The sequence below is a fragment of the Pseudoliparis swirei genome, chromosome 7 (assembly GCF_029220125.1).
Source record: "Pseudoliparis swirei isolate HS2019 ecotype Mariana Trench chromosome 7, NWPU_hadal_v1, whole genome shotgun sequence".
NCBI lineage: Eukaryota > Metazoa > Chordata > Actinopteri > Perciformes > Liparidae > Pseudoliparis > Pseudoliparis swirei.
Genome location: NC_079394.1, coordinates 15,519,442 through 15,546,733, shown reverse-complemented (window position 1 = coordinate 15,546,733; position 27,292 = coordinate 15,519,442). Strand labels below are relative to the sequence as shown.

The 27,292-nt window shown below is 41.2% G+C and overlaps 3 protein-coding genes across 5 annotated transcripts; all 3 read right to left on the bottom strand.

The window, feature by feature from the left end:
* Positions 1 to 114: 114 nt before the first annotated feature.
* Positions 115 to 10,233, bottom strand: gle1 (GLE1 RNA export mediator). 2 transcript variants are annotated; one of them, XM_056418233.1, is made up of 15 exons: positions 10,089 to 10,233; positions 9,103 to 9,374; positions 8,034 to 8,192; positions 7,175 to 7,323; positions 7,033 to 7,093; positions 5,717 to 5,974; positions 4,786 to 5,008; positions 4,609 to 4,721; positions 3,744 to 3,950; positions 2,731 to 2,921; positions 2,531 to 2,660; positions 2,041 to 2,145; positions 1,717 to 1,799; positions 1,570 to 1,633; positions 115 to 775 (listed from the first exon to the last, which is right to left on the bottom strand). In XM_056418233.1, the coding sequence occupies exons 1-15, from the start codon at positions 10,165 to 10,167 to the stop codon at positions 707 to 709; spliced, it is 2,163 nt and encodes a 720-aa protein (XP_056274208.1). In that variant the 5' UTR covers positions 10,168 to 10,233; the 3' UTR covers positions 115 to 706. The 2 variants fall into 2 exon arrangements, with proteins under 2 accessions (XP_056274208.1, XP_056274209.1); XM_056418234.1 differs by having other exon boundaries at positions 9,103 to 9,345.
* Positions 10,234 to 10,907: 674 nt separating this feature from the next.
* On the bottom strand, positions 10,908 to 21,389 carry odf2b (outer dense fiber of sperm tails 2b). 2 transcript variants are annotated; one of them, XM_056418231.1, is made up of 17 exons: positions 21,208 to 21,389; positions 20,478 to 20,594; positions 20,135 to 20,274; positions 19,822 to 19,951; positions 19,049 to 19,180; positions 18,429 to 18,503; positions 17,808 to 17,879; positions 16,302 to 16,388; positions 15,121 to 15,321; positions 14,917 to 15,026; positions 14,468 to 14,603; positions 13,874 to 13,984; positions 13,163 to 13,426; positions 12,974 to 13,074; positions 11,509 to 11,671; positions 11,173 to 11,298; positions 10,908 to 11,091 (listed from the first exon to the last, which is right to left on the bottom strand). In XM_056418231.1, exons 1-17 carry the CDS (start codon positions 21,304 to 21,306, stop codon positions 10,945 to 10,947), a joined length of 2,211 nt encoding a protein of 736 aa, XP_056274206.1. In that variant the 5' UTR covers positions 21,307 to 21,389; the 3' UTR covers positions 10,908 to 10,944. The 2 variants fall into 2 exon arrangements, with proteins under 2 accessions (XP_056274206.1, XP_056274207.1); XM_056418232.1 differs by lacking the exon at positions 21,208 to 21,389 and adding an exon at positions 21,122 to 21,207.
* Positions 21,390 to 22,546: 1,157 nt separating this feature from the next.
* seta (SET nuclear proto-oncogene a) lies at positions 22,547 to 26,048 on the bottom strand. The gene is made up of 8 exons (XM_056418746.1): positions 25,811 to 26,048; positions 24,780 to 24,837; positions 24,493 to 24,635; positions 24,291 to 24,394; positions 24,087 to 24,200; positions 23,793 to 23,963; positions 23,539 to 23,664; positions 22,547 to 23,454 (listed from the first exon to the last, which is right to left on the bottom strand). The coding sequence occupies exons 1-8, from the start codon at positions 25,881 to 25,883 to the stop codon at positions 23,431 to 23,433; spliced, it is 813 nt and encodes a 270-aa protein (XP_056274721.1). The 5' UTR covers positions 25,884 to 26,048; the 3' UTR covers positions 22,547 to 23,430.
* Between the last annotated feature and the right edge of the window lie 1,244 nt (positions 26,049 to 27,292).

Sequence of the window (27,292 nt, the reverse complement as noted above, 5' to 3'; positions counted from 1 at the left end):
TGAGGCTGAAATAAAGACAAACTAATTCATTTTCATCACTGAATAATTATGTTTTTGACCCTTGCGGTGCTCCGTAGAATCGTCTCAACTAAAATAAAGAGGACAAACTCCCAGTGAACTGATGAGGTTTTATTTCAGACATTTGGTTCAAAGAGGATCATTCTGGTGAATAAATACTTTATATTCACACCTCACTGTTACAGATTTCTATCTTAACATCAAACCCTTGATTGTTTTAAACTCTTTCTTATATAAATATCCATCTGATCTTCTCAGCTCATCTGACCCTCAAGCCTTCGCTCCACATGGTGGATTCCTTAAAAACATAAAATAGCCAAAAAAAGCTCAAACACAATTTACATTTGTGTTACTGTTGAAATAAAAACACAGAAAACCCATTTAGTGACTGAGAAAGAGATTGTTTTTCCCTTTAACCATCAAACGAGTGAAGCCGTTAAAACATTATGAAGCTGACGGTTCACATCCCGACATTATTGCTGCCTCGTTTTGAATAAACCTGAAACACGTAGGTTATGACGCAGGAGAACAGACTAGTGGAGACGCATATTTACGTCTTTCTGTGCGAAGACGTCACCGGAGAGATGGGACATTTACACATTGCATCCGGGAAAAGAAAATAATCCCATTCCTGCCTCGTTCATCTCCATCCAGCATGGCGGAGGCTCCTCATCTTCATCCTCCTCCATCACGAGCCCCAGAACGTGGAGGTCAGCTGGCCTTTGGGTGGATGGATCTGTCGACTCTGCACCGACGTCTACGAGTGTGGAGACGAGACGAGATGTGAATAATAATCGTTGTTATTGTGAATATTCTTGGCTTATTAAAGTCTCTTATTACTCGTTAAAGTCTTTTCTTCTTTTTGTTTTAACTTGTTAAATAAATGTTTTAATTATGGAGTAAAGGTGGAGTAACGACACCATCTTTGTTCAGATTGGACATTTGAAATAACTATTACTAAAAATCATATATATATTTTTTTTTGTTTTTTAGTAAATATATATATATTTTATATTTAGTATAAATATATTTTTATATATGTATTTTTTATATTCATATATGTATCTTTGTTGTCTATATCATATATATAGATAAAATGTGTATTAAATTATTTTATTTCTTTCAAATAGTAAATATAAATTTATTTAAATTGGAAATAATGCATAAAAAAATATGTGTATTAAAGTTTTTTATAAATTAATATAAAATACTAAATATAAAACATATGAAATACATATCTAAATTTTTGTAATATAAAATAATAAACACATACAAAATAATATATAGAAAATAAATATATATACTATACACACAGGTGCGGTTGCCTGTATTTTTCATTTTTTAAAGTCTATTTTAGATTCAATTCTATCTGGTGCAAAAATATTACACATTACAATAACACATGTTTATTATTATAATAAAACCGATACGCCGGGTTGTTCATAACTCGTGCCAGAACAAGTAAAGCTTTTTTATTTTTTTTATTTAAAGATCCTTTTTGAGAAGTACTTGATAGTCAAATGTGATGAAGATAAACGGGAAGTAACGAACCTGGAGGAACTGTTTGAGTCTGATGACGGAGCCCATCTGCCCGCTGCTCGACACCGCTTCAATCCTGCAGACGTCAGCACCATGAGCCCGGCGACCAGAACTTATAACACCATTAAAACATACTGATGAAGTACTTGAAGACAGTACCTGGGGAAGTACTCCTCCTTCAGGAGCAGGATGAGTTTCCAGAACTGGCTCTGGTACTGTTTCATCAACGCGTGGCCGCAGACCTGAAAGACACAAGGATGAATACTCGATGTACTAGTACTACACGGAAGGAAGTACTCCATCACGGTACATGAAGTAAAGACCAGGAAAAACCTTTTACTCTCTTTTCGGTCATTTCAGCTTTAATGGAACTGCGACGCAATCTGAGACTTAGTACAGTCGAAAGTACAACGTGTACCTCTGTGATGTAGTACAGTACAGAGTACAACGTGTACTTTAGAGACGGTAAGAAGTACTACTCACCTCCAGGAAGTCAAACAGCAGCGTCGCCGTGATGTCGGCGAGCGGCTCCATGTTGAGCATCTGAGCCAACCAACGCCACCCGTGGTTCAGCCCGTGAGGAGCAGCCTGAACAGAGTCACAGTCACACAGTCACACAGATTATAATTATATATAATAAGAAATAACATATAAGAAATATGTATGTATAAGAAATATTTATATAATATATATTCAAACATGATATACAGGACTGTCTCAGAAAATTAGAATATTGTGATGAAGTTCTTTAGATAGGATTTTAGAGTTTTCTTAAGCTGTAAACCATAATCAGCAATATTAAAAGAATAAAAGGCTTGCAATATTTCAGTTGATTTGTAATGAATCCAGAATGCATGACATTTTTGTTTTTTTAATTGCATTACAGAAAATAAAGAACTTTATCACAATATTCTAATTTTCTGAGACAGTCCTGTATATATAATTAAATATTGAGGGGGGGCGGGAGTCTTACCCCCTGCTTGGAGGCGTAGGGCCACCTCAGCTGGATGATGGCGGCGTAGAGACGGATCATCCCCGACATCCTCTTCAGGAAACTGTCCTGACCTTCGACCCCGGAGTCGTCCACACGGTACCCGAGAATCCTGATGATTAGAGAGGTGATTAGTGTTCAATTAAAACATTAATAATGAGAGGAGGGAGGGGGGGGCTGACCTCTGGTAGTCCTCCACAGTCGTGCCGTCCTTCATGGGCGGGTAGTGCGGCACAGCGTACGGACACTTCTTGTGCAGGTGGGCGAGGATGAGGTCGCCCACCTGAGGGTAGAGCTCCCAGATGCCGGACGCCACCACGGCGATGGGGAACGCCGCCTCGTGGTGGGACGCCACCTCCTCCTCGCCTTGTTTCTGGAGCGGGGAGAGAGAAAGAAATAATCCCAGAAAAGGAGGCTCATCTATCTATCTATCAATCTATTTTATATATATATATATATATATATATATATGTGTATATCAATATATAAATATAAAAAAGAAAAAGAGCAAAAGTTAAAGTTCTCTTGAAGCATGATGTTTGATTACAGGATAATATTTGTTATATTATTATGACTTCATATTCTGCTCTGTAGATTTATTAATAAATAATATATATTTGATTAATGTCTATTTTGTTTTAATAATCTGAACCTGTAGAGTAATTTAGGCCATCAGATATGAATGTAGTGGAGGAGAAAATACAATATTCACCTCTGGAAACAGAAATACTCACGTAAAATTACCTTGTCAAGTATTCTATTTATTAATTTAATGAGGGCTGCAGCTAATTATTTATTCTGGCCAGTTAATCATCCACGTGTTATAATTTATTTTCTTTTTTTCTGACGTAAACCCACATATTTAAATTATATAAAATGTGAAAACCTTTTTTTTTAAAAGACATGTTGAAAATGTAAATACACATTTCTATTTAATGTATTTTACTGTAAAGTCTTGAAATGTTATTATGTAATATTTGTTAAATGTTATATAATAAATATATATAAAGTATATGTGCAAATACAAAAAAATACAAAATAAACTATTAATATTATTGTCGATTCAGAATCTGACAATTGAGTAGAGATGTTTTACATTTTATTTAAAATCATTTTAAACAAGCATAAGAGGATTTTAATACTTTTTCCAGGATCCACATTTTGGTTTCTCGGCTAATCTAAAAATCAAACTCACCACAAACTTTTCGGCCAGCTTGAAGCTGACGAAGTCGAGCCCCTGAGGATGCTGGGAGATGGATACGCTACGCCCCCCCGACACAACCGCGCGGCCCGCCATCAGCTTGTCGATGCGGTCGAAGATCTCCCGGAGCTGCGATCCGGAGTTGCTGGAGATCTGAGAGACGGGAATGCTGGCCGCCTTCTGCAGCTCCAGCTTCAGCTTCTGCAGACCCAGGAGAGAGCAATCAAACCCGGAGAAGAGCAATCAGACACACGGCGTTTCTCAATTCAAAGTACACGAGTACAGACTTGTATTCTTTTGGAGTCTGGACTTGGGAGTCCAGACTCCGGAGGACGGTCTTTCTGCGATTGGAACAGCAGCTGACTTGATGACGTCGCCACATCAGCTGTTCTTGCTCCTGGGTTTACTCTAATTATTCACTGTAAATTATTTTTTACAGTCAAATAAACAAAACATCCTAAAATGACATTCCGTGACTCAACAACAGTAGTATTTATAAAAAGTCAACAGTCAGTTGTTTATTTTCTCCTCCGCTATTGTTTCTGGTTGCTGGTGAAATGCATTCTGGGATATCTGCTGGCCAGAGTACGCACAAGTCTCCTCTGATGCATCCTCCGGAAAGTGGGAGGATCAAGTCACATCCGGGCATTTTGACCGTGCTTTGCGAGAAGCGGACTTTGAATTGGAACATGTACTCGGGCTGAGACTGATGACTTGTCACGAGGACACAAGTAGAGGAAAGTACACACAAGTACGCATATTGAGAAACGCTGACAGAGAAGATCAATCAGACCCAGGGAAGAGCAATCAGACCCAGAGAAGAGCAACCAAACACAACACAGGGAAGAGCGACACACACCTGGGCGTCTTTAGCGGTGTTGAGCTGCTGGAAGGCCAGCGCACAGCGAGCAGCCGACTCCTGCAGCTCCTTGTACCATTTCATCGTCGCTCCTTCAGCGCTGTTCTGCAGACCTGATGGATATAAATGTTCATATATATATATATATATACACCTATGTATTAAATACTCCCTCACCTTTCCTTTTGGCCTTCTCTTTGGCCGACTCCGCGGCCTTCTTCTCCGCCTCCTGCTGCGCCTGCACCTCCTCCTGCTTTCTGCGCTGCTCCTCCTGCTCCTCGTCCTTCTTCTTCTTGTCCTGGGCCTTGGTCACCTCCTCCTGCATCAGCCGGATCAGAGCCCTCATCTCGTGGAGGGCTCGCTCGGCCACGGTCATGTCCTCCATGCTGGGGAACTCTCCCTGGAAGGAAAACACATACAACATTTTTATATATTTAAATATAAAAAGTATATAAATATATATAAATAAATATATAAAACTATATATTTAGGCTGCACGGTGGTGTAGTGGCTAGCACTGTCGCCTCACAGCAAGAGGGCCGTGGGTTCAATTCCCGGTGTGAGCGGTCCTTCTGTGTGGAGTTTGCATGTTCTCCCCGTGGCAGCGTGGGTTCCCTCCGGGTTCTCCGGCTTCCTCCCACAGTCCAAAGACATGCCGTCAGGTTAATTGATCTCTAAATTGCCCATAGGTGTGAATGTGAGCGTGAATGGTTGTCTGTCTCTATGTGCCCTCGATGGACTGGCGACCTGTCCAGGGTGTCCCCTGCCTTCGCCCTATGTCAGCTGGGATCGGCTCCAGCGCCCCCGCGACCCTAATGAGGATAAGCGGTATTGATAATGGATGGATGGATGGATGGATATGTATAAAATATAAATATTGATAGAAGAAAAGAAAATATATAAATATATTAGATATAAATAAATATATATCAAAATATTGATAGAATGAAAGGATTGATAGAAAAATAAATAAGAAACAAGTCTAACGCTCAAACTTGAGCAAAGAAAATGTAACATAAAATGTTCTCTTCTAAATAAGTTTGTTGACAACCCGTCTTAACTGTGAGAACAACGCTGTAACAAACTGAGATTATCATATAACTCTGACCTCCGCCGTCTTCCGCACCACCTCCGACAGCTGGGAGCACAGCTGGTTCCCGCGGGTGCAGTAGGAGCTGAGGCTGGCGGGCGGCAGCTCCGTCCTAGACTGGGTGGAGGGCTCCATCAGCTGGTTGAGCTGCAGGATCTCCTCCTGGATGCTGTTCAGGTTGCGCAGACGCTCGCGGCCGTCGGCCTGCCGCTGCCGCTGGAGCTCCGCCTCCCGTAGGCGCTGTTGCTCCGCCTCCCGCAGACGCAGGTTGAGGATCTTGACGTCCAAGGGGGGGGGGGGGGGGGGTGGAAACAATGTGTTTATACTTGGGCTGTCAATCGATTAAAAAAAAAAACTAATTAATCGCACATTTTGAAATTCATTAATCGTGATTAAAAGTCGTTTTTCTTCTTTTTAAAGACCAAACTTCACACAGAGCTGTGTTTTCAAAGAGGCTCCTACCTATAAAGTGCAGCGAGGTATTTAATATTGTGGATGATAAATTGTTTCTTCAGTGAAACATCAGATTAGTAAAAAAAAAGAAGTATATTGAGACCCCATTGGTCCTGTCATCTTTAACACTGAACAGCAGCAGAACCAGTGGCCTTGGTAAACTGACTGACATTCAAATATGTCACATTAACCCTCTGGAGGCTGGGCTCATGTTCTCCATTTTACAAAAAAAATTAAATTCACCTTTTAAAGTCTTTTGCATGTGACACACCCCCACGTGTTATACATCAAACATTCCAGAACAATCTCAGCTCTCTATATGAGGCATATTGTCGTCGCGCCGTGTTCTCTGCTCTCTGACTGACAGGCTGCTATAGAGCCTCACCCGTGAGGTGGGAGGTCCTTTGTGATTTACTGAGTGTTCATTGGTTGTTTTTTTCGCAAAATGTTGACAGACAAACGGATTGACAAATCACGGTGAAGGTTTCCTGTGACGAGTTCTTTCCGCGCCGCGTCCCCCGACACGTCGCCCCTCCGTTCCTCTGTGTATCAGAGGGGGAGACGGGAGGAAGGAGGAGCAGGAGGAAACCCGACTGATTCATCCACGAGTTAAACTGATTTCTGCTGCTTATTTTCGCGGAGAAATAATTGTTTTAAAAACGGAAACAGTGTCAAACCGTACTGCCGCGGTTTGAAATTCAGGGGAGTGAAAAAACTTCAACGAACACCGGAAGTAAACAAAGTTGCGTTAAAATATTTTAGTGCGTTAACGCTGACAGCCCTAGTTTATACACCGCTCAAGTAAATAAAAACATGTGGCGCTCCTCTACAGACTAACATGAGGTCATGTGACCGTTCTATTAAAACAACGATGATCAAACCTTCATTCTGTGCCGCTGCTCCTCCTTCAGCTTCTCTTGACGTCCGATGCTCTCTTTGGTTCTGGGGGACAGAATGAGGAGAACCCCGGAACATGAATAACATGTCAGGTGACCCCGGCACATGAATAACATGACGTCTTACTCTCGGTCCATCATGTCCCTCATGCTCTGGAACTCCTGCCTCTGCTTTAGCTCCATGAACTCCTCGAAGCGCTTCAGCTGCTCCGACTCGGAGCTCGCCACCATGGCCACCAGCCTCTCGTGCATTTCCTGCCGCCGCTTGAGCGCCATCTGAGGCGACAGAGTTGAGACGCTTTGTTGATCATCACATCCACAGCAGACGGGTTACAGACGTGCAGCAGGAGGACCGGCGTGTACAAGAACATAGAAGAAACTTCTGATCTAGAAGTCATGAGGTTTTCAGTAAAATGAGGGTCTAATAAGCTTCACAGGTAACAACGTCTAAGAATTCAACTTTAAATATTAATCAATATACTGGAATATGAAAGCTTGAATTAAAAACACACAAATAAATGATAAATAAGTCCAAAAGAAGAAAAGCTAAACTAACAAATTGAAATGATCGAGTAAGAAATAAATACTTATAAAAACAAGCGTACAAAAAAACAAACTGTAAAAAAATAATTAGACATGGATAAAAAAAGTTCAGGTTTTCCCCAAAGATACTTTTTAGTTTATTTAAACTAACTGAAACATTCATACTGATCATTTTCATCATTATTTTAAATTTTTTGAAATTTCCTTCTTTTTTTTTTCTGAACGACGATCCAAAATACATAAATCTTCATCAATATAAAATTGAGAAAATCCGTAAAACATTTTGGATTAATTTTCTGTCTTTTGATGAATGAATTAACCCAGTAACTGTTGTTGGGTTTTACTCTGAAGGACATAATTCACGCAGAAGATGAACACCGTTTTTATGTCCGTGTCCTTTAGACCGTTGTGTAAAATATCGTATCTGAGCCGCCGCGTCTGACCTTGGCCTTTTCTCGTTGTTCTTCCTCAAATCTGAGGATGCGGCCGGCCGTCTCCATGGCTTTGGGCGACAGCAGGGAGATGGCGGGCGGAGACGCAGGACTGTGAACATCGGCGTCGTCTTCCTCCGGATCTTCATCCTTCGCCTCGTCACCGACAGCCTGCAGCACATCGAGAGAGTCACGGTGAAATAAAAGAGTCACAGAAAGTAATGAAAAGAAATGTCAATACGGCAGAAAACTCAACCAGTTAAATAATTACCTTGAAAATAAAAATAAAAGGTTTCCAATAGTTTTTTCAATTTAAATGGAATTTAAATGTCTATAGAGTCTGAGTTCTGATTTAACATTAACTGGCTGACGTTTAGTTGCATGTCATGTCCTCTGAGTAATGCTGGTCTTTGAAAACCCAAAATTATGTACGTATGTATGTTCCTCAAATCAATCACGTGGAGCAAAAACAATATTTGTTTGCTCTCTGAATGACCTCAATGACCTCTGAAAAAAGAAAAACATGGCAAATCACACAGGAGTTACTCCGTGACTGTTAGCGTTTTCCAAAATTGGATGTCTGGTAAAGTAATAATTCAGCCAACGACCTTCTCTAGTTCTCTCCTTTCCAACAGGAGGATTTATTCTCTGATCACATGTAAAATACAAGCTCGATGCGATTGCAATCACAGTCCTTTTCAGTCAGCACATGTCAAAACCCAAAACGACTCTGCCTTTCCCAAAACAAGTCCGGCTCTTCCAGCACCCACATTCCGTGACGTCGTCCTGACCTCGGATCTGCTCGTCTGCTTCTTTCTCACAGGAAGGGGGCCCTCGTCCCCCTCTCTCTTTGTCACAACATGATGTGTGTGTGTTGCTTTGGGTGAGGCGGAGTAGCTAACCTAACATAATACTTATCGGCACATATTTCAGCTGCTACGTGCTGTTTATTCTGAGGTTTGAAGGACCTGGACAGGACACTCCAATTCAATAATTCAGATTTCTCTTCACCCCGTCAGAAAACGGCATCCTTTACGTACGGAACCACAGAACCAAGTCAGCGGGAGGGAACCCGACTTGCCTGCTCACGCTCGGCGGTCAGCGACGGGGCGGCAGACGGCGCTCCGTGCCTGGCGTGGATGTCGGACACGGACCCCGAGGTGGAAAGCGAGGCCGAGTTGTCGTCCAAGAGGCCGGGGCTGGAGACCCTGGAGCTGCAGCTCAGGAAGCAGGACCTCTGCAGGGGGAAGGAGGCGAGGCGCTCCAGTACCACCCCGGACTGAGGAGACAGGCTCAGGGCCTCTCTGCAGCCGGCCAGAATATCCTGAAGGGAACACGTCAACAAAACAAACCCTTCATGCACAATAACATCTGTTTGTAAAGAAGACTTCCTGCAAACTAACAGCATTAAAAAAGGGTCTTTTAAAAAGGTATCTACAGTTTGACACAAAGGTTTATGGATGGAGCGACTACGGGTCAGGTCTGTCTTTCAATCAGGGGGTTGGCGGTTCAATCCCTGCCCTAGTCAATGTGTCCTTGAGCAAGACACTTAACCCCGAGTTGCTCCCTGTAGCTGTGTCTACTGTGTATGAATGTAAATATGGATAAAAGCGTTAGCTAAATGTTATGTAATGTGAAGCCAAGTGGAGCCAAAAAGGAGGCATTGATTGATTAATTAGGCTGTTTTTAGGGGGGGTTATGAATCTATTAATTGTGGTGGTTAATTAAAGTAAAAGTATAAATGCATATACTGGATTACATTGCATAACTGTTTGTATTTTAGGCTTTATAGTGTGTTTAAATACAACGTGGGTTAATGAGCGTCAGTGATGAAGATGAAGATGACCAATTAGACAGTTTTTAATGGAGATTTAAAGAACTGTGTTAATTAACGCCCGTCGCCACAGACCGACCTGGTGGAGTCGAACGGTTTAAATGTCACTTGAGGAAGCTGAATAAATAAATAATGAAAGTAATCGATCTAAAACAAGCAGAGACGTCTTTGGCCTGGCGGACATGAGATAGATAACTAGGTATTATTATAATATAATCTTTAAATAAACTCACCTCGCCCCGCTCGGACCAGTACGGGTCGTATTTGATTTGTCCTTTCGGAGAGTTCTTTAAAGCCTGTAAAGTTTCCCATCTCAGATTGTCAGCGGGCATCTCGAGAGGAACGACAAACAAACAACTATAAACCACGGACAGCTCAGTTTTGAATAGCCGCCGGATGTGGTCACGTTAATTACAGTCCGACGAGAAACAGACTGCCGCTTGCCGACGCGATGTTTTCGGTTGGGCGAAACGCGTCACTTATGTATTCAATAAATAGCATTTCGTGGCCATTCGACCTAAAAATATTTAATTACTGTAAATAGAACAATATTTATTTCAATAATGAGAGTATTTATGACCCTGTGGCTCAACTGGGAACACCCCAGCATTACAGTTCCGCTGTAGCCTACTTACCACAAATACTCATCACACTAAATAAAACTTAAAATATGATCGCAATACGAAACGTGGCAACAAATGTTTTAAAAAAACATCCTCCGTTATGCATTTTATATATAAATATATACATAGATTTGTTATAGGTTTCAGAATTAGCAAGAAGGTCCTGAATTATCAGTTAATCATGAGACACATATTTTTATTTATATATTTAGTATTTCTAATTCAAAACAGAAATCAAATGTGAGACTTCCTTTGAATATTATTATTATTTATCAGAAACCACAATTATACATTTTTGAAAAGGTAACAAAAAAAACTTTTTTAATTGACATGAAAGATGGAAGATACATTTTTTAAAAAGGCCATCTGAATCAAGAGTATATGCAGGTAACTATTTATACAAGAGCGTTTAAATAAATGTCAAGAAACTATAATGTAACGTTTTTATTGAATGGAAGCCTGCGGCTCAGCTGGCGAGCAGCGAGTCACCGAACACTTTCCCGTACGAGCTTTTGAGAAAGTGGACGTAGTTCTGCAGGCTGCGGTTGGTGGAGTCCGACTGCTCCAGCCGCTCCTTCATGTTCTGCAGCTGGCTCTGGAAGCGACGCTCCATCTGAAAAGAAGAACCACGACACATGAGAACCACCGTTTGCACGTACGATGTAAAAAACACACCACGGGCATCACAACGCACCTCCTCCTTGCTCCTCTGCAGCTGACCCTGCTCCGCTTGGGCTCGGCTCAGCTGGCTCTGCAGGTCCGAGGCTTTCGACTGAGACGCTCTCTCTTTGGCCAAAACCCTGTGCATGCTGCCGTCCACCTGCGGGAGGGAAACCCTGTTACGTTATACCCTGTTGAAACCCTGGTGAATTCAAGTCTTCTTTTAATATCCTTAGTAGAACGATGTCAAAGAGTAGGCTAATTCAATATTATATTTGAGTTTATGGAGATATATAGCTTATAAATACAATTATTTACAAGTATTTGGTGTTTGGTTCCGAGGACACGGAGAAAGAAGACTTGTCCTGACCTGTCTCTGTGCGTCGTCCAGACTTTGCTGCAGCTGTCTGGACGTGATGTTGCACTCGCGCGTCTTCTCCTCCAGCTGCTGCTGGACGCTGCGGATCACCGCCTCCTTCAGCGGGAGAGCCTGAGACATGTCTTTGTTCTCCAGCCTCGTGTCTTCCAGCATCCTGCAGGACAACAGACAACAGTCAACAGACACATCTACAGCTGCAGTTTGGAATGTGTATTTTGTTCTTCAGAGACAGTTTAAAGTGTTTCCTCTGGCTTCACCTACAACATGTTACTCAAAGAGACTCAACACAACAACAAAGAGACTCAAAACAACCACTAAGAGACACAAAGCAACTACAAAGAGACACAAAGCAACTACAACGAGACGAAACAACCACAGAGACTCAAAACAACCACAAAGAGACACAAAACAACTACAAAGAGACACTAAACAACTACAAAGAGACTAAACAACTACAAAGAGACTAAACACCCACAAAGAGACACAAAACAACTACAACGAGACAAAACAACCACAGAGACTCAAAACAACCACAGAGACTCAAAACAACCACAAGGAGACACAAAACACCCACAAAGAGACACAAAACAACTACAAAGAGACACTAAAAAACTACAACGAGACACTAAACAACTACAAATAATAATAATCATTTATTTTATATAGCGCTTCTCTAGGCACCCGAAGTCGCTTTACAGAGTCCAGTAGTCATACACACACAGTCATCCCGGTGGTGGTAAGCTACATCAGCAGACTGACGGAAGCGTGGCAGCCAATCAGCGCCTACGGCCCCTCCGACCACCACCAACATTCATTCACATCCATACGAACCGGGCTGAGGCTGCGGTGCATGTCTTTATGATGGTGGGGGAAACCGGAGTAACCGGAGTAAACCCACGCAGACACGAGGAGAACATGCAAACTCCACACAGAAAGGACCTGGAACGACCGGGACGACCGGGATTCGAACCCAGGGCCTTCTTGCTGTGAGGCGACAGTGCTAACCACTGAGCCACCGTGCTGCCCAAAGAGACACAAAACAACTACAAAGAGACACTAAACAACTACAACGAGACTAAACAACCACAAAGAGACACAAAACAACTACAAAGAGACACTAAACAACTACAAAGAGACACAAAACAACTACAACGAGACTAAACAACCACAAAGAGACACTAAACAACTCCAAAGAGACACTAAACAACTACAAAGATACACAAAACAACAACAACAAAGATACACAAAACAACCACAAAGAGACACAAAACAGCTCCAAAGAGACACTAAACAACTACAAAGATACACAAAACAACAACAACAAAGATACACAAAACAACCACAAAGAGACACAAAACAGCTACAAAGAGACAAAAACAACTACAAAGAGGCTAAACAACTATTGTAGTCTCTAGCTCCTGCAGGAGGAGGTGGTCTGGTCTTTCAGGGTCTGTACCTCTCTACGTTGTGTATCTTCTCCTTGAGAACCTGGTTCTCCTCCTGCAGCAGGACGTTCCTCTGCTGGAACGTCTCCAGCTGAGCGCCTTGCTGCTCCACCTGTGAAGGAGCACCTTCCCCATCAGCTATGAGTCCTCCTCCAGCTCTGAACCTTCGCCCCCAGAGTCCAGACCGGTGGTTCGAGTACCTTGTGTCTGACCTCGGCGAGCGCCGCGCTGCGCTCCCCGTTCCTCCTCTCGTGGGCGTCGGCCTCCTGCCGGGCGCCGTGGAGCTGCTGCTCCGCCCTCCTCAGCCGATCGGGCAGCGCCTCCAGCTCCCGGACTCGGCCCAGCAGCTCCCTCCTCGCCCGCTCCGCCTCCACCTGCAGGCTCGCCTTATCCTCCCGCGCCTCCTCCCGCGTCTCCTCCAGCTTCAGGCGGTTCTCCTCAGACTCCAGGCGGACCTGCTGGAGCTTGAGGAGGAGGAGGAGGCACACAATGTACTTTAAGTCCTCTCCAACGCATGAAAGAAACCCTTCGTCCTTCAGTCCATCACAGACGTCCGGAGAGACGAGGTTCGACCCGGACAGGAAGTGGATGAAGAACAAGAAGTGGATGAAGAACAGGAAGTGGATGAATGACAGGAAGTGGATGAAGTACAGGAAGTGGATGAAGAACAAGAAGTGGATGAAGAGCAGGAAGTGGACGAATAACTGGAAGTGGGTGAAGGTCAGGAAGTGGATGAAGGACAGAAAGTGGATGAAGAACAGGAAGTGGATGAAGGACAGGAAGTGGATGAAGAAACAGAAGTAGATGTAGGACAGGAAGTGGATGAAGGACAGGAAGTAGATGAAGAATTGGAAGTGGGTGAAGGACAGAAAGTGGATGAAGGACAGGAAGTGGATAAAGAACCGGACTACCTTCATCTTGTGTTTCTCCGCCAGGATTTCGTGCTTTTTGATCGTTGACTTCAGCCGACGGGCTTCAGACTGCAGGAGGCGGAGCTTCTCCTCGGAGGACGCCAGCTCAGCCTGAAGATGAGGAAGGTTTTAGAGAAATGAAACAGAAACAATCGAACGAGATGAAAACATTAGGAGAAGAAAACAAGAGAAAATTGGAACAATATTTCCGTCGTACACTTTCACCCCAGTTAGCAACGTTAGCACCTCCTCCGCCATGTTGAGAGCCCTTATGAAACAATCCAAATGCTCCAAATCTTCTATCTAGCACTTAAAAAAATATATTTATGCTTCTTGAAAATGTACTTAAAATAAATACAACTAACCAAATGAATGCACGTAAACACTCGGCGATCAGAATTATTTACAACCATACATTCTCTGAAGCGCATGTGCATACGTACAAAATAAAAACAACGGTGATGTAACTGATCCACCTGAATATTAAAGTATAATTTCACGTTTCCCGAATAAATTTTCTCAAAAGCGTCTCCAATTTTCAAATTCCACACGGATTTGTGAAATTGGTTTTTAACTATCACTTTCAGAAGGTACCCTGAGTGTTTGGTTGTCCAGCTCCGTGGAGGCGTTTTCAGCTCCGATGTGAAGGAGGTGATCCCGGAGCTCCTCCCTCTCCGCCCGACTCCTCCCCTCTGCCGACTGAAGCTGAGCGTTTAGCTCAGTCACCTGACTGTGGCGCAAGCGGCGACATTAAAAGTGTGAGTAATACAACTTTATGTTTTCATAATTCATAGAAACATATCTTCATGCCGCTTCTCTGGACTTAACTCTTTATTCATTTTATTCTGAAATTACTTAGTGTAAGTTGCAGCATTTAAGGTAATTATTAATACATTTAGGGCATTATTAATACATTTAAGGTAATTATTAATAAAACATGTCCTCTCAACTAGATAATAAGCATTATAGAAAATAAAAAAATGCCTCCAGAAATAAGTAGGATGTGACCATGTTGTACATGGTGGGGTTTCAGGTGGACTCACAGCTGGAGGGCGGAGCGCTGCTCCTCCAGCTGACCTCTGGCCGAGGCCTCCTGGGAGTGGCGGAGGCACCAGTCGCTGGACGTGGACCGAGTCAGAGCCAACTGGGACTCCTTGAACAAAAGGAGACAAGGTTCTCCTCATCATCTAGAGGAGGTGGTCTGTGGGCGGGCCCAGAGACCCAGGGTTACTTCTTAAATACCGGACCTTCTCCTGCAGTGTTGCGGAGAGCTGCCTGGCGGACTCTTGGGCTCGCTCGGCCTGCTGGGTCAGCAGGTCCAGCGCCTCCTGGTGGTGGTGGTGGTGCGCCTCCTCCTCTTCCTCCTCCTCCCGCAGCCTCGCAGTCTGCAGCTCCTCCTGCAGAGCGAGCAGCTGCTCTTGCTGTCGCTCGTGGCTCTGCTGCATCCTCTATACACACACACACACACACACACACACACAAACACTTGTACTTTCCTCAAGTAGGTTTTTCGTGACACTTTACGCTCCCACTACATTTCAGAGGTAAATATTCTACTTTATACTTCACTAATTATTTGACAGCTCGAGTTCCTTTTACGAATTAAAAACACACAAAAACATACAAAGAGCTCCTAAAATATGAGTTGTTAATATTTTTATGCGAGTACAACTCAAATAATTAGTTAACTATTTAAATAACCGGCAGATATCTTTGCTTTTAATAATTTACGGTTTCAGACGAAACTAAATGTGACATCAGCTGCACATTTAAATCTTAAATAATTATTCATTTTTAACTTTTAGTACATTTTACCTGGTCGCCATACTTTCAATTAAGAAATATTTTCAATGGAGGAATTTTACTGTGGCGGTAAAACTTTTTTTTTTAAATAATAAAGTCTTTAATTTCCTTCTCTCTAGTCTGACAGGACACTTCCTGACCAGGTAACACAATACATGAGAACCTTTTATTACATTATTACTGGTGCAATTATTTACAATAATAATGTTTCTCATAGTTCCGTATCACCGTCCCTTTGTCAATATATTGCTTCATATGCTACTTTCAGGATTATGAATGAAGAATTGATGGAAGTTCATTTAATAATGCAGCAGGAGTTTGATCCTCCAGCTTCTGACCTTTAGTAATAATAATAATAATCCATTTAATTTATCCTGCACAAAACTGAGCAGAACTCTAATTTTTTTTAAATAAATAAAATAATGCACATGTTTTCTCACATCTTGTCAATCTTCACTCTTATATTTATTTTTCTTGACTGTTGCATTAGTTGCTTTTTTATCTTTTATTTATGTAAACCTGCTCCTGCTCTGCTGCAGCCCGTTTCAGAGCCTCCTCTCTAGGTTTTTTTAAATGTGAAAGTATTAAAATCATCCGTAACATCGCGACCGTGTCGTCCACCGACCTGAATCTGCGCGGCCAGCCAGACTCGCTCGGCCTCGGTTCTGTTCAGCTCAGACTCCAGAGGTCCGCGGGTCAACCTCTCCTCCCTCTGGAGAATATAGATAAACGTCAGAGAATGGAGGACTTAAAATGTCTTAAGTATAAATAAATAAATAAATAAATGCATGAATAAATACAGGAATAAATAAATGCTTAAATAAATGTATAAATAAATACAGGAATCAATAAATAAATGCTTAAATGTATAAATAAATACAGGAATAAATAAATAAATGCTTAAATAAATGTATGAATAAATAAATAAAGGAATAAATAAATATAAGTTATACCAAACCGGACATCATTAAATAAATCTATTTCTACATTTCTGTATTTCTTCATTTATTTATGTCTCTATTTATGTGTCTACACGTATTTCTTCATTTATTTATGTGTGACATTTTGTTGAAGAGGAGGTTTGTCTTGTCTTGGGTTTTTGTCTCGTAACTTCCTGTTTTATTTTGAAGCCTAACTCCCCCTCTCGTTTCAGGTCACTTGCCTTTTCTCATGCGTCACCGGTCTGATTGTCTCCCCTGATCCCTGATGGTTTCCACCTGTTCCCCATTACCCTCATGTGCTTATCATCTGCGTCTTCCCTTTGTCTTGTGCCAAAGTTTTTTTCCTTGTCCGTGCACCTAAGCCTTTTGCCACAGCCATAGTCTCTTTTGGGGTGGCTTTTGGGGTGGCTTTAGCTCAGTCGGGTAAGAGGGCCGTCCTGCAACCGCAGGGTTGTGGGTTCGATCCCCGCTCTCCCCATTAGTTGCAAGTCGAAGTGTCCTTGAGCAAGGCACTGAACCCCCAGTTGCTTCCCGGGCGCTTCACCGCAGCCCACTGCTCCTTAATAACTAAGGATGGGTTAAATGCAGAGAACTAATTTCCCCTTGGGGATTAATAAAAGTGTATATTTATTTATTATTTATTTTTTTCCAAGTGTATTGCCAAACCACGTAAGTTGTTTTCTGTTTCCTCCTTGAGAGTGATTTTTCGTTTGTAAAGTTTCTAGTTTAGCTTCGTTTTGTTTTATTTGTCAGCCGTTTTGCGGTCCTCCTGTTTGGAGTGATTTTGTGTTTAGATTAGACCTTCATTATCAGGAAGTTTTTCTTTCGCAAGTTATCTGGCCAGGCCCTAGTTATTTAGTGAGTTTTTTCATAGCCAATTTATTTTGTCACTCCTCAAAGAGGATCTGAATTCAATAAAGTGGGCTTATACGTTCTATCCTCTGCATCTGAGTCGTCATTTTAGTCCAGGCCTGACATTTATGTGTCCTTGTATGAGAGCCACGTGGAGAAAATATTATAAATATAAATATATATATATATAGCACTCGATTTATAAACTCCTATTCATTTTTCTAGGTGACTGAAATGTGTCCGCTGACTCTGGAGAACCATCTCACTGTGACAGACATCGACTTTTTCTTCCACCGGGGTCAATGTGCATCATCATCACTCGTCTGAAGTTTTCAAACCTTTTCGATGTCCAACTGCGCCGTGAGCTCCGAGGCCTCGTGCTCCTTGCGGGCGAGTCTAGCCGAGAGTCTCTGGAAGGAGCAGAAACAACAGGAAGCGTCTCTTGAGTGTCCAAAAACTGTCCATAGCACCACAGAGCAACGGTGCTCAACCTTTTCTGAGTTATGTAGACCCCCTGTTTCCAGCCAAGTCCCCCCTGACCAGTGCAAAGCATTCTGGGTTTTGAAAAAAAGATTTAATATGAAGTGTTTTAGGAAGATGAGTATATAATATACATACATTTCAGTTTATGAACTTACACTTATATTTTATTAAATAACTATTTTAAATATTTATTTAACTATTTTCAAAGGTTTTTTTCAATGGATGCTTCACTTTAAATATATTTGAAACCAATCTCACATACCCCCATTTGAGAACCACTGGTATAGTGTATTCTTTTATATTTTGTAGTTTTCTTATTGTGTTATTTCTTAACTGTTGACTCAGAGCCCTGCACTTTATTTCCAATGTGTCTTGACTGCACAAATGGCAAGTAAAAACTTCAATCTTGACTCTTGTATCTCAGATGTCCGGTGATGATGACATCATGTCATGTGACCGGGCGGTGAGTTACTCACCATGTTCTCTGCCTCCCTGTCAGCCAGTCTCTTCTTCAGGGCGTCTTTCTGCTCCCGCCACAGCAAAGATTCCCTCTGAGGACACAAACACAGCGCGCACACGTCAGGAGAGAATTATTTACATTTTATCCTCGATTTGTTCCTTCAGGGATTCATACACATGTTGACCAATGGGGTTCCAGGACGTTAAACAAAATTTCCAGGACCAACATTTTTGTGAAATCTCTGTGTGTACATGAAAAAGTAATAAAATGTCATTTAAACTGAGTGTTTTTCCATATGTAGCCAAGCATGTTAATCTACCCTTCCCTGGCATGGTGGATTAACCCTGAGATACCGTTGCTATGGCCACCAAACTTTTCAGTTAAGGTGCGTTCACTCATATGAGAGCGTATGCCGGCTTACATTTTGAACGACTTTCTTTTAAAAGCATATTCCTTATTTAAAACTCAGCGTAAATGAAAATATAAACATCATTTCCATGACTTTACGAAAACTTTGGTTTTTGTATTTTTTTCAAGTTAATTTCCAAGCCTGGAAATAACCATTTTTTTAATTCCATGACTCTTCCAGGTTTTCCATGAGCGTACGGACCGTTGTCTCCTTCCCGCCTCCCGTACCTCTAGCTCGCTCCACTCCCTGAGAAGCTCCCTCAGGCTCCGGTTGGTGTCGTCGAACATCTCGATCTTCTCCAGCAGCGACTCCTGCTGCCGGCCCAGAGACGCCGCGTGCAGCTTCGACATCCGCTTGTCCTAAAATAAAAAATAAATGACGGATTAATAAAACCATGATCATAGCCTCCATCCAGGGGGCGAAATTTACTATTTTTTAGGGGGCAGTTTTTCCCCCACTGACTGAACTCTAGGGGCATTTAAAAAATAAATTGGGGGCATTTTTTTAACTTGTAAATAATATTGAACCTTTGTTCAAAAATAATGAATATACTTATTTAGGCTTACAGTATATGAGCAATGGTCATAAAAATGACAAGACTATTAGGCAGTAGTCTACAGATTCAAAGTGTTTTCCTAGATTTTTTTAAACAAAAATATGATAAACATATTGTATTCTTATTCATTTGTGGTTATTTATTGTTATTGCATTTTGTATTAACAATTATAATTTATTTTTTGTATTATTCAAAATTATATTTAGTGATTTTTTGTGTGTGTACCTACCTAGTACAGGCAATACAGATATGACACACAACAAAGAACAAATTAAAAGCTATTAAATTATCTTATTAAATTATCTTATTATGGGGCATCTGTTGCCCTTCTAGTGATATCAGGGGCAACATTATATTTCTTCGGGGGCTTTGACCTCGCCCTTTTGCCCTGGTGCGTTTCCGACACTGCCTCCATCCATCCATTCATCCCACCTCCGGATCTACCTTAGCGAGGCTGTCGATGGTGTCCTTCAGGGCTGTCAGCTGATTGGCTACTGCCACGCCGTCGATTTCCGTTTCCACGAGCGCCCTCAGAAGCACGTCCGTGTCTCTGGGTCGACCCCGAGCATCAGACCTGGAAGCCAATAAGATACGAGCAGATACGATAAGAAAATACAACACCTTTGTTTTTAATAACAACAAAAAACATGTCTACGAAAAGCTTCCGAGAAAAAAAAAGTACTGAACTATAATTAGTTTTCACTCTGACATGTGTGTGTTTCCTTTGAATATGAGCAATATGTTTTGAGACTCTTACATCTGCAGATGGCGCCCGGTGTCTTGCTCTCTGAGGAGGACGCTGAGATTTTTGGACACCGCTGCGAGCTCTTCTTCCTCGTCGTCATCGTCGCGGTGACGTCCGACGCCGCTTTCCGATCGACGCCCCGCTCTGCTTCTCTGATCACCAGACGCAAAACAAACAGAACTCAAATGAGAAAAATGTGCGACAGGGCAAGTGCAATAATCAATAAACATATCTGCAGTACCGGCAATCAAACCAGGGGGCGCTGAACATATTTGTGTTAAAAGGAAGAGGACATTTCCCAGCGTATATAATATTATTTATCTCTCGGAGTGAGACGTAAACAGCGTTGAGAGACCTGACACTTGTACGAGTCCACGTCTCTCCTGCTGGAGAGTCTTCCTGGAGGAATCCATGGTGTCCGCACCTTCGGCCTCCCTCCATCGCCCCTCACCTGGGCATCGTTTGTCCGACTCTGAAATCAAAAACACATAAAACTCTCAACATTAAGTGATCATTTACTCTGTTTAATTGTTAACTCTTTTATTTGTTAAGTATATTAAAACGTATTGTAACTAACAGGAATCTAACAAATCCATTGATGGAAAGTAGCCACTTAAATGTAGTAATTTGTTTTTTATATATAGTATTTCTATTTTCTGCCACTCCACTACATCTCAGAGAGAAATAATGTATTTTGTATACCACTACATTGAATAACTTTGGCTACTTTGCAGATTCGTAATAATAATAAACAAATTAATGTAATTATATATTAAGATAAAACTGTATTGATCTCTGGGCAGAATATCTCTGTGCAGAAAATGTACCTAATTGTATTATTTATACAATTAGGTCCATTTTTATCTGCTGCAACATTAACAGTGACACTTTTTCATCAATAATATACATTGCATAGATACATTTTGTTGACTTAACTCGAAAACAATTAAAATGTTACTTGAAGTAGAATATTTATACATCACGGTATTGTTTACAGACCTGTGTACTTATTCCGCTACTGTGATTTTCACACATTACAAAATAAAGTAACAGTATTTCCAGTTTAATAAACTAGTTCCAGTAACCTGCGGGGTCCTGCTCGGACTCCTCCTCATGTGCACGTGCACAGGGGTCGTCTCCGGTACGTGCACGTGAACCGGCGGAGGTGGATCCCGGGTTTTCATTCTTCCGAGATGTTACAACAAAGAAACTAATACTTAAAAAGCTCAAAAGTGGTTTACTATCCACGAGCAACTAGTAGGCTCCATTTCCGGGGTAAATCTCTGCGGAGCGGACGATTGTTCGAATCGACGCCTCTGATTGGCTCGTTTTCAATATCGCGGTCTGTGATTGGCGAAGAGGCCAGTTGACGACCAGTGTTGCCCGGTAACCACTGAATGTAACGGTCGATGTTTAAACCGACCGTTAAAACCCGCGTATTATAATTATTCCATTACAAAACAACTTATTTAATATCTAAATCAACTAAAAATATATTGTTTTACTCCTCTTTCTGACTAAAAGTAAACAAATAAATCATAAGCACAATAAAACTTTTTTGAAACCTAGAATGTGGACGTCACAGCATTTTTTTTTTAAACAGTATAAAAGAAGCTAACGTACACCTGAAATGTATTTCATATTAGAGTAGGTAACTATTTGGCTTATGTGACTAAAGTAAAATGTGCGTAGTTTGAATTTATTTATAGTCGGAAATTATCGAGATGGCCTCACTTCCGGTCTGTGTCGCTCAATTCCGGACGTTGATTCCCTCGCCTGCATGATTTTCGAGAAGCCACTTCTAGTTCCTTGAATGGTGAAATAAAAATGCTTCATTTTACAAAGAATGTGCACATTTAACCAATAATAGACGACGGAAGATGGTGTTTACTATACAATAAAGACTAATCGATCATGGAGGATAAGTCAAAACACTAAATTATGCAAGAACATGTACTCAGGTAAAGCTATATTCGTAGTGACTCACTTTCTGCCATTCAGGATTATTAATGGCAGTGAGCAGGATTCAAACACTCAAAATAAAGTTATATAGATAAGTGTGACTTAAATCGACTGACATAAAACAAGCCATCTCGATTACTGGAAGGTCAGTCAAATAAATATTGTTTTTAATCATTTAAATTATGCATACTTAGTGATCTTGGAGGTAATTATCATTTTGTATGTGTGCTAAAGTGTTGTCTTAATGCAGTTCAACTTCAGGTCAAGTAAATAATGCACACGTGGCAGCATTTGGAAAGAAGTTATGCACACCAAGATTATAATAACACATCTCACTTCCCGCTCTAGAATGAGTTATATAATCTGTGCCCTTTTAAAAACATACATCACCTTTCCACCTCAGATATCCAAATCTAAGATTTTTAAAAATACATTTCTATGCACCCACTCTGAAAACTCCCACAACATGTAAACACAGTAAGTTTTATTATTGTAACAAAGCCAGTTTTACACCTCAAATTTAAAACAGTTTATTGTCCCACCCATCCCCACCCTGACCCCCACCCAGTGGAAATGAAAATGTGATTAAACGCAACTTCTATGAGACAAGGGGGGGGTCTTATTTTATTTTTACCCATGAAGCAGTAGGGGCCAACATTTACAAGCTTGTTTTTTTCCATTTTTGTTCTTTATTAAAAATGTCATTTCAAATTGCATGGATATCTGTAAAACAATACAATGAAGAAAAGAAAAAGTCCCATAGAAATGGTCAAAATAACCACTCTTCAATAACCAACATACTCTTGCCCCTCTCCAGCTTACCCCACCCCCCTCCCCCGAAACATTACAAGTCAAAAAGGAATGAGCTGGTACTCGTTATCCACACAGGGAAAAAAATATAACAGTTACTTTCAAGGGATCAACATCCCAACTGAAAAAAAAATGTAATGGCAGATAAAGAAATTGAGGTTAGCTAGCGCTGGGTCATTCCACCACAAACTTTAACTGGAGGAACTCTGTGTGAATCTTCTTGAAATTCTACTCAGAATGCCATGCAGATTCTATTTTTGTTACTTTTTTTAAATTAGCATTATTGAGATGACTTGGGGATGGTACTCACAATTCGGGCATAGTGCCATTGGCCTTGGATGAGACTAAAGAACATAGCATGGCACCAACAAGGTGAAGAGGCTTCAGAATGAAAAATGAAGCACACAGATTTATATATAAAAAAAAGTAAAGTAAAAAAAACTAACAAAAAACAATTTAAAACCTTTGCTCCCAAACATGAGTGGAAAAACCAAACAGGGAATAGAAGGTTTAGGGTCAGAGCAGATGATATTATTTTAGTCGTCTTCTCCCTCGTCATCCTGAAAGAACAAGTCATCAGAGTCAGTGATGGCTGAAGACGAGCTTCTCTTACATACATCCGTGCAACTCTACCATCACTTCACCTCTCCATCTTCGCCATCGTCCTCTTCGTCATCCTCTCCATCTTCATCTCCCTCCTCGTCTATGTCCTCCAGACCCTCCTCGTCCTCGTCCTCATCCTCACCCTCTTCGTCATCCATATCGGGAACCTTAAGAGATTAAGAAATTGCTTTTTAGCCCTTTTTTGTTTTGCGTCTTTCAAGTTATCGGAAAATTAAAATACAGCTAGAAGATGTGTGCGTGTCGCGAGGAGATTTTAACATGCTGGTAAACGTACCAGGTAGTACTGCAGGGGGTTGGGCCAGATGTCATCCTTGATGACCTCTCCGAGCTCATCAGCGCCAGCGTCGGCGTGATCGGTGAACCAGGTGAAGAAGCTCTCTGGTTCTTCGTGTTGCCTCTTCCTTCCTGCTTTGTTCTGTGTCTGACTGGAGCGCTTGGTCAGGTCCTACGAAAAAAAAATAGGATGTTCAATTGTTGGGAACTTTCAAATCATCAATAATCAGGTGACGGGTAATAAGAGGAGCTTTAGGTTTAACTGGCGGCAAAACAAACTCAAAGCGACACATACCTTTCCTGATTTCCATTTGATTTCTGTCGACTTTGAAGACGGGTCTCCGCTCTCGTTCAGATGGAACTCTTTGGAAAGTAGTTTGTTTTCAAAGTATGGATTTTCATCGAAATACTAGGAGAAAAAAAAATGACAGGAGTAAGAACAGAAGAAACACCTTTCACCTCCATGTCGTGTATATGTGTGCGTCTTAACAATACTTACAAAATCTATTCTGTAGCCCGACTTGATGTCTTCAAACTCGGTCACCTCCACTCGGCTCAGGTAATGAAGTGCTTCTTCATCTTCCTCTCCCAGTAGGGCAGATACTGTGATGAGGGATATTATACAAATTAGACTTTAGCAACTGTGCAAATTACTCAATAATTTTATTATGGCAATAAAAAGTTTGTGTGGATTTGCTCACCTTGTGGATGGTTGACAAACGTGGTGACCCAGAAGTTTGGGATTTTGGCGATCAGTTCTGACCTCTTCTGAAAGAATGGCTGACGGAGTTTGTTGTATTTCTGTTCTACTTTCAGGATCTCCTCACTGGCTTGCTCATTCAACCTAAACAAAAACATTGATTGTTTAAGTATATTTACCCAGGCCCATGGCAAACACAGATTTAAACATCTGATTAACGAGTTAGTTCCTCTTGTTTTAAAATATGTAGAGAAAATACACTACATGCACAAAATATAATATTTTTACCTGTCAATTTCATTTTGGACTTCATCGATATGTTCAATAGCTTCTTGCTGCTCTTTCTCTGTGTGGGGGGGGGGGACACACAATACAGATGAGTTACATAATATTCACAATGTCAGGTCAGGATTTAGTACTTAAATAGAAACATGGATGTAAGCTATTATATTGAGTTACTCTCCCTAGGAAGCAGTGTTCAGGTACTTTTATTGTGACTTTCCCCAAGTGCCGGGTTATGAGGGGGGCTGATTAAAACGCGGGGACCCCCCCGGAGGGTTAAGGCAACAGGAGCGGCCATTGGCTGCAGCTCTCGCGGCTCAGACGCTCCGCTTCCTGCCGGCTGCTGCCGCCGAGGCCGCGTGGTTCAAATTTGGGACAGTAGCGTGAGAGTAGCCCACCCCCCACCGCCCCATTTAAACTAAAACCGTGGTCGTGTGGCGGAGCCCCACTTTCGGTTGTGTAAATATAATAACTGCTTCATTGTTCCGATCAAGAGTCTGTGGATTTAAATTTTGAACAGTAACGGAGCATAATGTCACTACAACAACAACAGCTCAGCTAGCTGCTAAAGCACGGAGTAGACGGATACAATACGCGGTTATATAAACACCATAACACCTATAAATGTATACATTTGGTGGTTACATGTACTTTTACAACGAACCACGGTGAAAATTATCCTCCAGCATTTGCACACGAGCTACCAAAGTGACCACGCTTGATGATGCTAAGCTAACGTGGCCTCTGAACAACAGCGGGCATGCTAACGAACGCGTTAGCTTTGGGGGCTAAGCTAGCTTAGCTAACCGCCGTTATGGAAACGTGAACACGCGCGCGAGAGACGACACGAACCTTCGGGGGCTCGAGCGACGAACCGTTGGGGCTCGAGCACAAAGAAGGGCCCGTGTGCAAAGCGCAGATGAGCACAAACAGTCATTTATAAGCGGTATTACAGCGTGTGGCAGTGCGGGTGATGTGTAAAGAAGAAGAAAGTGAAAATGGCGGTGAATAGAGGAGGCCGCCATTCCGTTTCTTACCGGAGGTTTCGTCCGCGCCGTCATGGTTCGAGTTGAGCTCCTTTTTACTCACTTTTGCCGCCGAGGCCGACATGGTTTTATTTCCGACTTACAAAAGACGTCCGAGGGAAACGATCCGCGAAACAGGAGAATTTTATGTTATTCGGCGTAAAGTTCACCAGCGCGCGGAAGAGCCAACAACGTGCTGCGTTCCACACAATGCAGCTGCCGATGCGCGAGCGAGGAAGTCACAGCAACCGCCACTGACGCGCTCCTTTCATTTAGAACACGCCTCGCCGAACGGAGGGAGACGCGAGCTCCGCCTCTCAAAGTAGGTCTCGCTGCTGCGCGATAATTTGACCATTTTACTCCTCTTAGAAATCCCACTTGAGATGAACTCAACCTCGAATTAGTGCGCGTGTTTATCTAAGAGGGTATTTTTTTTAAAAAAATGTTATTGCCACTCAAAAAATAAAAACATGTATTCGGGGCCGTCGTCAGTTAGACCGACTCACACTTGCGCACTTAAAAAAAAGAAAAAAGAATCGGCTGAATGTCAGTGCACGAGGAACCTCATTCTGCCCGTTGAGTCACATGAAGCACAACAAACTGCGTTTTATTCGAGGTTATGTCCACTAGATTTCATATTACTTCTTTTAAATTAAAATATGCACTGTGACCAGGTACAAATCGGAGGTACTTGTACTTTACTAATACATTATAAGGTGTTATTTAATGATAAAGCTGAGCAAATTTATCAAAGAATAGCAACAAATATAAATACAAACATACATGAACAATAAACTAAAACATGTTTAGTTTAAAATAAATAATACTGAAACCAGAATAAAATGGAACAAAATAGCATAATAACACAAATAAATGAAGTTTTAAAAAATCAACTAAAATTAAAAATGTATAAAAAAATAAATGAAAATTAATTAAAATATCTGACTTCGGTTTCCTTTAATGTCTTCATACTGTACATATACACATATATGAATAAATTGAGTATATATAAATAAATAAAATGTTAAAAAAACATATTGTGCAAAAGGGCTTTTTCTACATAAATAAATATCTACATAAATATAAACATACATAAATCTACTTAAATATAAACATATATAAACTATGTATTAAGAACAATTATTTAGTGTAAAATAAATAACACTGACAAAAGCGCAAAATGTAACACAATAGCAATAATAGTAAGGTTAATAAATATAGTATTTTAAAAAAGAAAGTAATATAAAAAAATAAATGTATAAATAAATATAGTTTTTAAAGAATCAACTAAAATAAAAAAAGTTAAATTCAACAACAGAGAATGAATATTTAAAAATTAAAGTGTATACAAAAATAAAATAGACAGTGATATTGAGCGTGATTTCTGGTACAAAGCGTTTTTTTAAAATAAAATATCTGAGTACTTTTTCCACTTCCACATGGTGTACATGAATGTCTACATAAACATGAACATATATGAACAATATAATAACA